The sequence below is a fragment of the Perognathus longimembris genome, chromosome 20 (genome assembly GCF_023159225.1).
Source record: "Perognathus longimembris pacificus isolate PPM17 chromosome 20, ASM2315922v1, whole genome shotgun sequence".
NCBI lineage: Eukaryota > Metazoa > Chordata > Mammalia > Rodentia > Heteromyidae > Perognathus > Perognathus longimembris.
The window spans coordinates 16,935,446-16,951,964 of record NC_063180.1 but is presented as its reverse complement, the minus strand read 5'-3'; the positions used below and the strand labels follow the sequence as shown (position 1 = coordinate 16,951,964).

Sequence of the window (16,519 nt, the reverse complement as noted above, 5' to 3'; positions counted from 1 at the left end):
TTCAGTGCTCAGATCTGAAATTAAAAAAATCACTTTCCTCTGTATTCTTCTCTCCATCACTCTGACCAATCTACTTTCTTCACCCCAACCTCAAGGATGCCGCTCCCACAGTGTGCTGCTTCAACTTGTTCCACTTATAGGACATTTTCAGAAGCACATAAACTAAAATATACTGCTTGCAATACCCTGCTGAGCACTGGTGGCTCATGCATATAATCCTAGTTACTCAGGAGGCTGAGATCTGAGGATTCTGGGTCGAAGCCAACTTGGGTAGGAAAGTCTGTGAGTCTCTTATCTCTAATTAAACTATCAAAAAGTTGAAGTGGAGCTGTGGCTCAAGTGGTAGAATGTTAGCCTCGAGCAAATGAAGCTCAGGAACAGGATCTATCCCTGAGTTCAAGCCCTAGGACTGGCACACAAAAAATAAAAAATACAGGGCTGGGAATATGGCCTAGTGGCAAGAGTGCTTGCCTCACATACATGAAGCCCTGGGTTCGAGTCCTCAGCACCACATATATAGAAAAGGCCAGAGTGGTGCTGTGGCTCAAGTTGGCAGAGTGCTAGCCTTGAGAAAAAAAAAAAAAAAAAGAAGCCAGGGACAGTGCTCAGGCCCTAAGTCCAAGGCAAAAAACAACAACAAAAAAAGTATAACTGGCAATTAAATGACCCCCGTATCTCCATGGTCAGCTCCCCTTCATACACAATTCCTCCAGAGCTGTCAGAGGCTCATTTGCAACACTACCTTGCTATGATTCTCTCTTTTCCCTACTCCAATCAAGATTGAATCTGGCCTCCACTGAAATAATTCCCTACAAGCTCTCCAGCATTCTCTACCTTACCAAAACCTTAGTGAGAATTTCTCACTTCTCATTCTCTACTTCTTCCAACTAGAAAGATATACTTTTGCTTCCACTTTTCTCAGTGGCTACTCCTTCTGAACTCTCCTTTGTTGTCTGCTCTTTTCTGTATAAATGATGGAATGCAGTGCAGGAATATGCCTCTTGCCCAACTAGCTAGGTGACTTCCTCTAGCTCCATTGCCCCTCACTCACCTGGGGATTGTCTTCTTCCTTTCCTCACAACTTTCCATGGTTCTTTTCCTTGCTCCAACATAGAAATCACATTTGGTTTCGAAATGAAGCATCCTGCTTAGAAGAAAAATAATATGTAAGGTAATATGGAACAAAAATTTCAGGCTAGATGTAATGGTTCACAGTTAGCCCAGCTATGCACAGGGCCAAGGTCCAGGATGATCTAAGCATAAATGTGAAACCTTATTCAAAAAATAAAGAGCTGGGCACTGATGGCTCACATGTATAACCCTAGCTACTCAGGAGGCTAAGATATGTGGATCGCAGTTCGAGGCTAGCCCAGGCAGGAAAGTCCATGAGACTCTTCTCTCTAAGAAACTATCAGAAAACCAGAAGTAATGCTGTAGTTCAAAGTGGCAGAGTGCTAGTTTGAGCAAAAAAGCTCAGGGACAGTATCCAGGCTGTGAGTTCAAGCCCCTTGACAAAAAAAGTGTGTGTGTGTGGGGGGGGGGGGGGGGCTGAGAATGTGGCTTAGTGGTAAGAGAGATGCCTAGCATGCAGGAAGCCCTGGGTTTGATTCCTCAGTACCACATCAACAGAAAAGGACAGAAGTGGTGTTGGGGTCCAGCCTTTGGACTTGACGGGGGATGGGCATTGGGAGCGCCCCAAGAAGCCGCCCTTCCGCCAGCCCTGGGGAATGCGGAAGCAGGCCACAATTCTCTGGGTCCGGAACCAGAAGAACCGGCTTTGCAAACAGCCCCCAAACTTTCTCGCCAGCCCATGCGCCCCCAGTCTCCCCCTGGCCTGGCACTTTCTGAGTGACGTTAGCTCATGAGGGGGTCATATGACAAGCTCGTAGCCTATCAGCGTCCTTGCCAATCCGCCCTCCCTCGTCCATTCCTGCCATTAGCCCTTGCCCCCGCTTTAATAAGTCAGATTGCTCACGAAGCTATCTCGTTAGGCCCCGCGCAATTGAGGTCTATACTGACTCCCCCACTCCACCCTGGCCTAGCCTGCGGGTCGGGTGACTAGGGGAGAGGGTGAGAAAGGGAGCTGTGAGAAGCCTAGTAGAGCCTTGATCCCCGTGCCAGGGGAGGCGACCCGAGCCCGACAAAGTGGTACTGTGGCTCAAGTGGTACAGCTCTAGCCTTGAGCACAGAGAGCCTTAAGCCCTGAGTTCAAGCCCCAGGACCAGCAAAGGAAGGAAGGAAGGAAGGAAGGAAGGAAGGAAGGAAGGAAGGAAGGGAAGGAAGGGAAGGAAGGGAAGGAAGGGAAGGAAGGGAAGGAAGGAAAGGAAGGGAAGGAAGGGAAGGAAGGGAAGGAAGGGAAGGAAGGGAAGGAAGGGAAGGAAGGGAAGGTTGAAGCAAGACTCAGGTGGTAGAACATTTGCCTAGAAAGCACAAGGCCACAAGTCCATATCTACAACCCAGAATCATATCAAATCAAGTGGTAAGGGCTGGGAATATGGCCTAGTGGCAAGAGTGCTTGCCTCTCATACATGAAGCCCTGGGTTCGATTCCCACCACATATATGGAAAATGGCCAGAAGTGGCGCTGTGGCTCAAGTGGCAGAGTGCTAGCCTTGAGCAAAAAGAAGCCAGGGACAGTGCTCAGGCCATGAGTCCAAGCCCCAGGACTAGAAAAAAAATAAAAATCAAGTGGTATTTGACAACACTTTTAAAATACTAACATTAAGGGTACAAAATACTGGAAGGAAAAGGAGAGTTTAACATTTATATACATATAAAGACCAGACACAGTTGTGGATGCCTGTATGCTAAGCTAAGTGTAAGGCAGAGGTGGGAGGACTGCATTTCAAGGTCAGCTTGGACTGAAAGATGCAACAAAACACTATTTCAAAGTGGTATTTCAGATCTGGAATCCCACATATGGAAAGTAAAGATGTAAAGATCAGGGTGTAAGGATCACGGTCCTGAGGCCTACCTTGGCACAAGCCAGGACTTCTTCTGAAAAACAGCTAAAAGCAAAAAGGATGGGAGGCATGGCTCAAGGGGTAGAGGGCTTGCCTAGCAATTGCAAGACTGTGAGTTCAAACCCCAGTATTACCAATATGTATATGTTCCTTTTTCAGGTGCTCATTTGCAATGCAATGCAGCTGAAACCATTCCCTTAAGAACAAGCAGCAAAAAATGAGACTGTTTCTTGAAATATAATCTAAAATATCCAGCGGCTAAAGGTGATGTTACAGAAAACACAGTCGAATTTCTAAAGTCAGATAACTAAACTGGATGCTGATGGCCCACACGTGTAATCCTAACTACAGGAGGCTGAGATCTGAGGACCACAGTTCAAAGACAGTCTAGATGGGCAGAAGAATCTTTGAGACTCTTATCTACAATTAATCACCCAGAAAGCTGGAAATTGAGCTGTAGCTCAAGTGGTAGAGCACTAGCCTTGAACAAAAGATGTTTAGAAAGAGTGCCCTAGTCCCAGAATTCAAGCCCTAGAACAGGTATAAAAAAAATTAAAGTAAATTAAAATAAAGGCAGATAGCCTTACCCAGTGAGAGCAAGTTGCTGTAGTTCTCCAACATCACATCTCTATACAAGTCCTTCTGTTCCAAGTCCAGGGATTCCCACTCTTCCTGAGAGAAGACTACGCATACATCATTGAACATCACTGTTCCCTGAGATGACAAAAACTATGTGTTACTGAAAGAACATTTGTTCTACGATGGAAGGAGAGGGCCAGGTACAGTGACTTAAGCCAATAATCCTAGCTACTTGAGAAGTGAAGATCATGGAATGGGTGTTTGAGGCCAGTCTGAGCATAAAAAAGCTTATAAGGCTGGGCACTGGTGGCTCACATCTGTAATCCTAGCTACTTAGAAGGCTGAAATCTGAGGATCAGTTCAAAGCCAGATGGGGCAGAAAGGTCCCCATGAGGGTCTCATCTCCAATTAACCACTCAAAAAAACTGGAAGTAGGGGCTGGGAATATGGCCTAGTGGCAAGAGTGCTTGCCTCGTATACATGAGGCCCTGGGTTCGATTCCTCAGCACCACATATACAGAAAACGACCAGAAGGGGCGCTGTGGCTCAAGTGGCAGAGTGCTAGCCTTGAGCAAAAGGAAGCTAGGGACAGTGCTCAGGCCCTGAGTCCAAGCCCCAGGATTGGCCAAAAAAAAAAAAGAATAACCAATGCAAAAAGGTTCTGAGGGTGTAGCTTGAGTGGAAGAACACCTGTCTAGCAAGTATGAGTCCTGAATTTCATCCCCAGTATGAGTCATCACCCCTAAAAAATGATGGAAAAAGATAAACATGAAATAGATACTGAAAGAAATGGAGCACTGAAGAAATCAAACAGGCATGAGCGTGCAGACCATGACAGAGTTAGGAGACGAGTGTGCTTAAAGGATTCTATTCCTACAAAGTCTCTTCTATACCCTAGTCTACCTCAATAACCCATATATTAATTAAAAGAATCAAATAAGGCATAGTGGAAGACACCTGAAATCTCAGTACTTTAGGGACCCAGGCAGGAAAACAGAACGTTCAAGATTATCTTGAGAAGGCTGAAACATATTTTGTCAGGAAGGGAAGGCAAAGTGGGAGGAGGGGGATGAGGAAATGAAAAGAGAGAGGAAAGGTATGCAAATCCAGTAATACAGGCATTATATTCAATGTACACACATGAATACGGAACTGGAAACCTGAGGGGAAGGATGGAATTGGAAGAATGATGGAAGAGGTGACACTAATCAAGATGCATTATACTTATATGCTGATATGTTGAATTCCTGTGGCACTGTGGTTTAAAGTGGTAGAGCACTAGCTTTGAGTGAAAAAGCTCAAGGACAGTGTCCAGGCCCTGAATTCAAGCCCCAACCAAAAAAAAGAAAAAAAATCATCTAAGTTTACTGTAGAAGTACATCATATGTGATAATTCTTTTCTTGTTATGACTGACTCTTCATTTGTTTCTGTTTGCTTGTGGTGTTGGAGATGAAACCTAGACCTAGGGTGTGCTAGGCAAGTACTCTGTCACTGACTTATCTCTAATCTGACAGATTATATATGAATCTTTTTTTGACCGGTTGTAAACTAGTCTGGATATTTGAGACTAAATCATTCTTGCATACTTACACACTTTGGTTCAACAAAATCTTAAGGACCCCCATAATTCTGAGTCTGTGTGATTACTTATATATCGAGATAATCTTACTAGGTCACATTCAGTAGACATTACTAATAGCATACTAAAATATGAGGAACATTTCCTCATGTGCATCAATTTCCAGAGACGATTACAGACCTCTTTGTATGTAAGACATCCTATAAATCCTCATGAATCGTAAGACACCATTAACTGAAGCTGAGTCTAGCTACTAGCAAATTTTGTCTTAAGTGATTGAAAAATACAAATGTAGAAAAGCTTGCTTGGGCCTATCCCTTCCTCATCAGTGCAGAAGAAATGGTCAAATATCTCCTTTAAGCAATTATATTTGTGTTCTATTGCAGCTTTTTAGCAAATACAGAGATGCTGATTTGTTCAATAGGCGAACAATGGAAAAAACTAAGGCAATGACTGGGTTATTTAGTTCCATTCATCATTGGATCTGAAAAAACTGGGAGAGTTTTGGAGGGACTCTAATACATAGGAAGTTTCAGGACAAAGAATTGTTCATAGGAGGGGCTGGGGATATGGCCTAGTGGCAAAGAGTGCTTGCCTCATATACATGAGGCCCTGGGTTCAATTCCCCAGCATCACATATACAGAAAATGGCCAGAAGTGGCGCTGTGGCTCAAGTGGCAGAGTGCTAGCCTTGAGCAAAAAGAAGCCAGGAACAGTGCTCAGGCCCCAAAAGAATTGTTCATAGGACCTTAACATGACATAATTTCTAAAAGAAGATCTTAATAGTAACTTACCTGGGCCATGGTTTAGGAATTTAAGAATGTATGGATCTCATTTGCCAGAAGAAGCACGAAGTTCACAGAGACTAAAGCTAGAAGAAAACAAATCCGTAAGAAGAAACAGAACTAAGATTTCCCCAAATGATGCCAGTTAATGTTCTCGTTGATCTTTCTTACACACACACACACGAATTTAGATAAATCTAATCCTCTAAATCATCTTCTAAACCCTACAGTCTCCTTTAAAGTCTTGAAAGCCTGCTTGGACTCACTAGACATAAAGAGAAAAGTTTGGCAGGTTTTGGTTAAGAAGTCTATCAGTGTTGGGGACCTGGTATCCCAACACAGGGTAGTATAAGGCAGGAGAGGGCGAGCTGGAGGCCAGCCTGAGCTTCAAAACCGGACCCCACGTGAAAACACACACACACACACACGAAAACAAGTGTTCTAGACTACTTCAGCATGAGCATTGTTTGCTTTGACTTGGCTTCTTAAAAAGCAAGAAAATTCCCCTCACAATTAGCTCTTTTTGAGTGTGGGGCAGTGGGTGGGGGAAGAGGAAGTGCTGCAATACAGGGACTTGAACTCAGGGCCGGAGCTGTCCCTGAGCTTTTTTGCTCGTCTAGTGTTCAATCCCATTAGCCACAGCTCCACTTCTGGCTTTTGGCTGGTAATTGGAGATTAGAATCTCATGGATTTTCCTGCTCAGGCTGGCTTCGAACTGTGATCCTCATATTTCAGCCTCCTGAGCGGCTGGGATTACAGGCGTGAGCCACTGACACCAGACTCCAGTTCTGACGTTCTGACCCCAAGGTGGGGTCTGAACCTCTTTGCCGGGAGTCATTTCCAGGGCGCTCAAGGGATCACCGGGGCGACACAGAAGACCCTGAGCTCCACGCTCCACGGCCACCACGGCTTTGTCTCACGACTGTTACGCCGACGCCGACCCGTGGTGACGCCATACGTAGGCGTGCCACGCCCACCGGCGCGCGCACTTCAACCAACAGCTCCTCGTACAGACGGAGCTGGGACGCGAGGGACTCCCGACAATTCTCCGGCCTGCGGTGTCTCTCCCCTCCCGCTTCTTACCCGGCCGCGTTTCCTATGCGGTCGCCAGGGCTGTTTCGCTGGTCGAGCCGAGCCTGTGACTAGGCGACGCGCAGCCACAGCGGAAGCTCCACAGCAGGAACGGCTCGTAGATCCGCGGAACGAAAGTACCGGACCGCACGCAGAGGTTGCTGGGAGGGCCAGCGGGGCGCAGCGAGTGCGCAGGCGCAGCCGGCTCAGGGGCGGGGCTTGGCTGCGCTCCGCAGTGTTGGGAGTCGGGAGGTGGTCCCGCCTTGGTGACAGTGGGCACTCGGATCCCCTGTCCCTGCAGGGCCGGAGGAAGGACGGGGACCGCGCTCTGTGGAGCCGGTGCGGATCTTCGGCTTGTGACTGGAACTAAGTGTGTGTGGGGGGGAAGGGGGGTACCTCACTGTGAACCTGTCGGTCTCATTGGCTAAGACAGCTCTCAATTCCTCCCTCGTCCCTCAGCAGGGATGAAGGATGGTGGCATGGGCAACTCTCAATTCTGAAACACAAGATGTCAGAAATAAAAATCTGGTGCTGGGGCTATCCTAGGGCAGGAAAGTCTGGGAGAGAATTAGCTCCAATTAACCAGCAAAAAGCTGAGGGTGGAGCTGTGACAAGTGGTAGAGTGCCAGCCTTGAGTGAAAATGCCAAAGGACAGTGCCCAGGCCAGACAGGACTGACAGCCAAGCGTGTGGGCACACACCAAAAACCTCTACTATAGCGTGAGCTACTGCTCCCAGTCTATGGAAGGTTTCACTAGATGTGTTTTCCTTTGTGTATCTTTCTTTGGAGACCTTGGATCTGAGTCATTCAGTGTGTGTCTTTGAAATATGTGACCATTCTGGTGTGTTCCTGCAGGGCTGTGACTATCTGGATGTTTTAATATGAGCTTCACTTACCCCAAATCTGACTCAAACCTATACTGATGGGAAGGAAAAACGATCTGGAAAGAAAATTGTGTGCTTATTTTATTTTTTTAAAAGGTTCGTTGTGGAAAAGAATTGCAGAATAAGATTTTTAAAGTAACCCATGTTATGGACTACTTGATTTAATTCTTTCCCAATTCTTAGATTAAGATGACTTGTTGAGAAGCTCTAGACTAAAGTCATTTAAGAAGCTCTAAAATAAGAAAAAAATTATTGTTGGTCTGGAGGTGTGACCTAGAGAGCAAGAAGGCTCTTGAGTTTTATTCCTAATACTGCCAAAGTAAATAAAAGAGAAGCAGTATGTCTAGAGCAAGACAAAGTCTCACCATGTTCCCTAGGTTGGCCTTGAACTCACAATCCTTCTGCTTACACCTTTCAAATTTATAGTTCATTTATATTATTTATAAAGATTTCTTGGAACATAGCCAGTATCTTAATAGTGGTTGTATTTGAGTTACAAGGACAGAATTAACCAGACAAAATGGCACATGAAGCCTAAAATATTGAATAAATCTGCTGCAATTTTATATTAACCAATATAAAGACCATTGTTCCCAGTGGAAATATAGGGTTAGTTTCCTCCAAGGAGGGAAATATATTCATGCCATATTTCTGTAGTTGGAAAAGATCTAGTACAAAGATTCACTTAGGGAGAAAGAAGAGGACAGTGGAGTATATCCTTAACTACATTTTAGCATGCATAGTGCCAAACAGCCAAAAGAAACTCCAATGCCCACCAGTGGGTGGGTGGGTGGGGGGGTTTAAAGAGTTATTACAGTAGCCAATAGGATGAGTGGGAGTTAATAAAGCCATATTACAGTAGCCAATAAGACAACATTATGATTACAGATTCTAGCAGCTTTACTATGTGGAGAGTTGTTCAAGAATATTCTTACAAAGAAACTACAGAATTTTGTATAGAGCAAAAATAAGCCATCTTTAAAAATTACAAAGCTCATACCTGTAATCCTAACTACTCAGAAAGCTGAGATCTGAGGATCAAGATTTGAAGCCAGCTCAGGCAGGAAAGTCTGTGAGACTCAGTTAACCAGCTAAAAGCCAGAAGTAGAGCTGTGGTTGAAGTGTTGGAGCACCAGCCTTAAGAGAAAAGCTAAGAAACAGTGTCCAGGCCCTGAGTTCAAGCCCCAGTGCAAAACCAAAACCAGTCTCCCGGTTATTTTTCTTTTTAAATATTTTTACAAACCATGATGAAAAGAGACACCGTTTACAGTATAAATTACACATAAATTCAAGATGGGTTAAAATGTCAATACAACAGTTACAAGAAATTCACAGAAAAAAAACAAAAATGGCAACTATAAGTTTTTATTTTTGCATGACTCTTCTGATTTTTGAAAAGGTTAGAAGGAGGCTGGTGGTGAAGCTCACTGGTAAAGTGCTTGCCTAACAAAGCACAAGGCCTTCTTTTCAAATCCCAGTATCACCAAAAATTAAATAAAAATGAAAAGGTTAGGGCTGGGAATGTAGCTTAGTGGTAGAGTGCTTTCCTAGCATACATGAAGCCCTGGGTTTGATTCCTCAGTACCACATACACAGAAAAAGCCAGAAGTGGTGCTGTGGCTCAAGTGATAGAGTGCCAGCTTTGAGCAAAAAAGAAGCTCAGGGACAGTGTCCAGGCCGAGTTCAAGCCCCAGGACTGGCACAAAAAAGAAAGAAGAAAAAAGGGGGAGAAAGAAAGACAGACAGGAAGGGAGGGAGGGAAGGAGGGAAAGAAAGAAAGAGAAAGAGAGAAAGAAAAAAAAAGGAAGGAAGAAAGAAAGAGAGAGAGAAAGAAGGGTCAAAGTGTCTTTTTAAAAATATTTGTTAGACTGGGGGCTGGGAATATGGCCTAATGGTAAAGTGCTTCCCTTGTATACATGAAGCCCTGGGTTCCATTCTTCAGCACCACATATATAGAAAAAGCCAGAAGTGGCGCTGTGGCTCAAGTGGTAGAGTGCTAGCCTTGAGCAAAAAGAAGCCAGGGACAGTGCCCAGGCCGAGGTCAAGCACCAGGACTGGCAAAAAAATAAAAATAAAAAAATTGTTAGACAAACATCAACAGAAGTATAAATTTGTATTACAAAACTTCTAAAATATATTCTATTAAATGTGTGTTTTCCCAACACAGTTTTCTTCAGCTGAATAAGCTGTATTCAACAAGTAAAATGTTTTTAGATTCATCTATCTAAAGGAATTATTAGAAACACAAATTCTCTGAGATGGAATTGCTCTGAACCTTCCCATGATGGAAAGATAAGCTTTACTTACAGTGACATAAATTCATGTGCTGTCTTATTACCAGTACAAATTTTGATGTTGGAGAAGTTGTGAGCCATAATCAAAGTTTTTCTTACATTCTCTGTATTCATACGGTTTCTCACTGGTATGGACTCGATGATGGCTAATCAGCTGTGAACTCTGAGAATAAGCCTTCCCACATATCTTACACTCATAGGGTTTCTCTCCCGTATGAATCCTCTGATGTCGAGTAAGATCAGAACCAGAACGAAAAGCCTTTTCACACTGCTTACATTCATAGGGCTTCTCACCTGTATGGATCCTCTGATGTTTAATAAGTTGAGAACTCTGACTAAAGGCGTTCCCACATTCTTTACATTCATAGGGCTTCTCTCCAGTGTGAATTCTCTGATGCTGAGTAAAATTTGATCCACTACTGAAAGCCTTTCCACATTCTTTACATTCATAGGGCTTCTCACCAGTGTGGATTCGCTGATGACGAGTAAAATTAGAACCACTACTGAAAGCCTTTCCACATTCCTTACATTCATAGGGTTTCTCCCCAGTGTGAATCCGGTGATGTCGAGTGAGGTCAGAGCCACAAATAAAGGTTTTCCCACATTCTTTACATTCAAAGGGTTTCTTGCCAGTGTGAATTTTCTCGTGATGAGCTAGTCTTGAGGGGTGTCTAAAGGCCTTGCCACATTCCTTGCATTCATAGGGCTTGTCCATGGTATGAATTATCTCATGGGAAGTCAGGTGTGAGCCAGGTCTAAAGGTTTTCCTGTTTTCTTTCTTGGCACAGTATTTCTCCTTATTCTTAATGATGTGCTGGAGCGTGAAGGATGGATGCTGACTGAAAGAGGGCAAGTCTTCAGGAGTGATTATAAGTTCACTGAAATACCTCATCTGGGAGCCATGGTGCTTCTCCACATGGCCATTACATTCCCAGTCATCTTGGAAACCTGAGCCTGAAAGGTCACCTTTTGCAAGTTTTCCCATGAGTTCCCACGGGGATAATTCTACTTCACAAATTTCCTTCTGCAGAAGCAATTTCTCGGTTTCACATTGTGATTCCAAGACTGAAAGAGAGAATGAAGGCAGTCACTTAAGAGTTTTGTTATTTAGGAGGAGTGCAACTTTAATCGATATGGGAAAATTAGCCAGGTACTAAGTTTCAGCTCACACCTGTAGTCCTAACTACCCAGGAGGCTGAGATGTGTAGATCAACTATTTGAAGCAAGCCCTGAACAAACAAATCTGAGAATCCTAGGTCCAATTAGCCAGCCAAAAAAAACCCCAAAACCTGTATTTCCAGTGGCAGCTCAAGTTATACATTTCTTGCCTTACAGGAAAAGCTTTAGCAAGAGGAAAAGGCATTGAGTTCAAGGCCGAGTACTGACATGAAAAAAGGGAGAGGAATGAGTAATTTGAATTTTTTTAAAAAAGATAAAAAGAGAAGAGGCTGGGAATATGGCCTAGTGGCAAGAGTGCTTGCCTCGTATACATGAAGCCCTGGGTTCAATTTCTCAGCACCACATATATAGAAAAGGCCAGAAGAGGCACTGTGGATCAAGTGGCAGAGTGCTAGCCTTGAGCAAAAACAAGCCAGGGACAGTGCTCAGGCCCTCAGTCCAAGCCCCAGGACTAGGGGAAAAAAAAAAAAAAAGAGAAGAGGTCATAGGGGGGAAAAGCCCACAAAAAGCTGTCAAGTATACAATATATACTAGCTATTATTGTGGATAAATACTGAAATAAGAAAATACATAAAATTGTATTAAGTCATCAGATCAAAACCTATGCTGCAACATTCCTCTGATAGCTACAAGGTGTTAATAATCTTTTTTTTTTTGTGTGTGTGTGCCAGTCCTAGGGCTTGAGCACTGTCCCTGACTTCTTTTTGCTCAAGGCTAGCACTCTGCCACTTGAGCCACAGTGCCACTTCTGGCCGTTTTCTATATATGTGGTGCTGAGGAATCGAACCCAGGGCTTCATGTATATGAGGCAAGCATTCTTGCCACTAGGCTATATTCCCAGCCCATAGGTGTTAAATCTTTATTGTCAAAGTAGAGGGCAAAATAAAAATCAACACCTTAAATCACATTTTCACTGAAATTGCCAGCAATCAAATGGTAGCAATCAAAGCAACTAGCCAAGCGCTGTTGGCTCATAACTGCAATCCTAGCCACTCAAGAGTCTCAGATTTGAGGATCGAAGTTAGTATCAGTGTAAACAAAGTCTTGGAAGTAAATCTGTGGCTCAATCAAGAGCCTTGAATGAGAAAAGCTAAGCAGCCGGGCACCTGGTGGCTTACGCTTGTAATCCTAGCTACTCAGGAGGCTGAGATCTGAGTATCAAAGTTCAAAGCCAGCCTCGGCAGGAAAAGCCATGAGCCTCTTAACTCCAGTGAACCATCAGAAAACCAGAAGTGGTACTGTGGTTCAAGTGGTAGAGTGCTAGCCTTGAGCTGAAAAGCTCAGGGACAGCATCCAGGCCTAGACTTCAAGCCCCATGACCAATTAAAAAAAAAAGAAAAAAGCTAAGCAAGAGCAAGACCTGAGTTCAAGGCTCAGTACTGTCACACTTACACAAAAGAAAAGAAAAAAAAAAAGATTAGCTCTAAAAGAGGATGAGAGGGCTGGGGATATAGCCTAGTGGCAAGAGTGCCTGCCTCGGATACACGAGGCTCTAGGTTCGATTCCCCAGCACCACATATACAGAAAACGGCCAGAAGCGGCGCTGTGGCTCAAGTGGCAGAGTGCTAGCCTTGAGCGGGAAGAAGCCAGGGACAGTGCTCAGGCCCTGAGTCCAAGGCCCAGGACTGGCCAAAAAAAAAAAAAAAAAAAAAAGAGGATGAGAGCCTGGAGAGGATCCAAAGCTGGCTCCAAACTAAGGGAAGAGAGTAAAAGCACAGACAGGGTGGAGGAGGAGCCAGCTCAGCAAGAAAAGAAAAGCTGGCAAGGGGTGATGGATAAGAGCAAAAGCTAGTAAGTTCATTTGAGAACTCCTGTGAGGAAGTTCCTATATTTGACAATAGAACTGAAGACTTTAAGGGATGTTTCCTGGATAGCATCACAAAGAAGTGGTTTCTCAACTAATCATCTGGGCTGGATCCTGTCAAGCTTCACTTACCTGACCACTGGCCTCTTGTCAGCTCTCCATCATCCAACCAAGGCTCCTTCCCTTGCTCCAAGTACAGGATAACAAGGGGTTTCGAGATGGAATGTCCTGCTGACAAAAGAAGTCATGAACTAGGAGCCTCCTAGGAGCTCACACCTGGGATCCCAGCTGCTCAGGAGGCTGAGATCTGAGGATCATGGTTCAAAGCCAGCCTTGGCAGGAAAATCCATGGAATACTTATCTCCAATTAACTGTCAAAAAGCCAGAAATAGTGCTGTGGCTCAAAGTGGTAGAGCACTAACCTTGAACAGAAAAGCTCAGGGACAGTACCCAGGCTCTGAGTTTAAGCCCCCAGACTGACACACAACACATACACAAAAAGTAATGAGAGGAATATGTAATGACAGTGCCTCAGAATTCAAATCCATTTCCTCCTTTGTATAGAGAGTAATGCTGGGCCCTGGTGGCTCACACCTGTAATCCTAGCTAATCAGGAGGCTCAGATCTGAGGATCGTGGTTCAAAGCCAACTGGCGCAGAAAAGTCCATGAGACTTATCTCCAATTCACCACCAGAAAACCAGAAATGAAGCTTTGGCTCAAAGTGGTAGAATGTTAGCCCTGAGCAGAAAAGCTTAGGGACAGCACCAGGCCCTGAGTTCAAGCCCCACAAACAACCCCAAGAGAAAGAAAGACAACATTACAAAAAGAGACAAAGAGAAGTACAACAGACTGATAGACCAAACTAGATTTCAAATGTCTTCCATATCTCAATGGGGCAACTTTTTTTTTGCTAACTCTAAAATGTTTAGAGCACTCTTGTGGGAACATGATGAACTGCAACTTTTTTTTGTTTGTCTTTGTGCTGGTACGGAAGCTTGAACTCTGGGCCAGGGCACTATCCCTGAGCTATTCAAGACTGGCACTTTAGACTACTTGAGCCACAGCTCCACTTCCAGCTTTTGGAAATAACATTCTCACAGGCTTTCCTGCTCAGGCTGGCTTTGAAGATGATGCTCACATCTCAGCCTCCTTGAGTAGCTAGGATTATAAGCATGAGCCATCAGCACCTGGCTTCCACCTGGTTTTTCAACTGGTAGTGAGCATTTTGCATTTGAAGGCCTCCCGAGAGCCAAACGTGTAGGGTTATGAACAGACATCCTTACCCATGGAAACCAGGATGCTGTAGGTCTCAAGCATCACGTCTCTGTATAAATCTCTCTGACCATCAGTTAGGCATTCCCACTCCTCCTGAGAAAAGTCTATGGACACATCACTGAACACTATTGCCTCCTGGAATAACAACCATGTATGATTTGATTAATGAAGTGACTTTGAATAAGAAAGACAGAGAACACAATTTAGGTAGAGGAAATGAAATGCCAGGAGGATAAATGGATGTACTAGGTGGCTCACGCCTCTAATCTACTAGCCCATCAGGAGAGTAAGATGAGGAAGATTGCAGTTTGAAGCAAGCTTGGGCAAAGAAGCACATGAGAATTTTATATCTAATTAATCACCAAAAAGCCAGAAATGGAGTTCTAGCTCAAGGGATAGAGCATCAGCCTTGAGGATACACACACAAACCTAAAGGACAGTGCCCAGACCGAGTTCAAACTCTATCAGCACAATCAATCAATCCATTCATCTATCTACCAATAGAAAAGTTTGACTTGGTCTACTCAAGGGTAAGTTTTTTGACACTATGTATAACTAAACTGTTGAAAAAGGCTTTTGTGTACTTTGCTCTCTTTTTTTGCAAATACAAAAAAAGGATCATGATGAGGAAACGAAATGTTTATGAGGTAAAAATGACTCTCTGGGCTGGGGCAGGTGGAGGAGAGGGCACATGCATTTCTCAGGGATATAATGCCTACCAAGCAAGTACTGAGTTCAAACCTCAGTATCTGGAGTGGGGAAATATATATTTTTGAACATAAAACAACAGTGCCTTACCTGCGACATGGCTTTGGCGTTTACGTTGTTCCTGAGCATTCTTTTTGGAAAAGGGCAGGGCTGTGAGAGGTAAAGGAAGATAAAGGAGATCTTAATTGACTGTCAGCTTTCAGAATTATTTTACTCCCAACACACGTGTGTGCATGTATGTGCACGCACACACACACACCCCTGAGAGTTATCTGTAAGAACAGGCAAGTCTCTCTCTCTCTCTGTGTCCCTGGCTGCTTTTTTGCTCAAGACTAGCACCCTACCACTTGAGCCACAGCACCACTTCAGGCTTTTTCTGTGTATGTGGTACTGAGGAACCGAACCTAGGGCTTCCTGCATGCTAGGCTAGCACTCTACTACTAAGCCACATTCCCAGCCCAAGTCTCTCTCTCATTTTTTTTTATTTTTTAAAATTTTATTTTATTGGAGCTGGGAATATGGCCTAGTGGCAAGAGTGCTTGACTCACATATATGAAGCCCTGGGTTTGATTCCCCAGCACCACATATTTAGAAAACGGCCAGAAGTGGCGCTGTGAATCAAGTGGCAGAGTGCTAGCCTTGAGTAAAAAGAAGCCAGGGACAGTGCTCAGCCCTGAGTCCAAGGCCCAGGACTGGCCAAAAAAAAATTTATTTTATTATCAAGGTGATGTCCAGAGCAAGCAAATCTCTTATCCCTAACTGAAGAATCTTTGGACTGGAACAGGATACATTTGAGCAGCATGGACATGATTAGGAGAATGTTTATATACACACAGATTTATTCACACACATGTAACCCTATGGCATATAATATATACTGCCATAGACAATGCCATTTTATTTAATAAATCTTAGAGTAAATGCCAAGTAGTAAATACTATGATATATAACTGTCTTTTAAAATGTCTCACATTAGAAAAGCTGGGAGGGAATGGGTAACACTGTCCAAAAGGAAATGTACTCTTTACCTGACTCATGTAACTTTAACCCCTTTGTACATCTCCTTTTATAATAATAAAAAATTAAATGCCTAATTTTTTGTTGTTGAGAGACTGGAACTTGAATTTGGTACCTGATGCTTTGCTCATTAGCTGGGACAGTATCAACTGAGCTACCCCTCCAACCAACCTCATTTCATTAAATGGATCTGCTTAATGTCCTTAAGCAATCTGTAGCCAAAGATTAACTGGATTGTTTCCAGTTGTTCACTGTAACAAATAATGTAATGAGTAGCCTTAAGCATGTACCATAACCTTTGTGGCATTCAACAATTCTAAATGGTTTATTATGAAACATAGTTGCTCAACGACTATACATTTTAAGTTTTGACATACTTT

At 43.8% G+C, this 16,519-nt stretch overlaps 1 protein-coding gene across 1 annotated transcript in view; it reads right to left on the bottom strand.

Moving 5' to 3' along the window:
• Nucleotides 1-16,519, bottom strand: part of LOC125367958 (zinc finger protein 420-like) — a 35,289-nt gene that overhangs the window by 16,152 nt on the left and 2,618 nt on the right. The window contains 3 exon segments of the mRNA XM_048368727.1: nucleotides 10,272-11,220; nucleotides 14,423-14,549; nucleotides 15,213-15,272. Of these exon segments, the coding sequence (XP_048224684.1) occupies nucleotides 10,272-11,220; nucleotides 14,423-14,549; nucleotides 15,213-15,251 (1,115 nt within the window). The 5' untranslated portion in view covers nucleotides 15,252-15,272.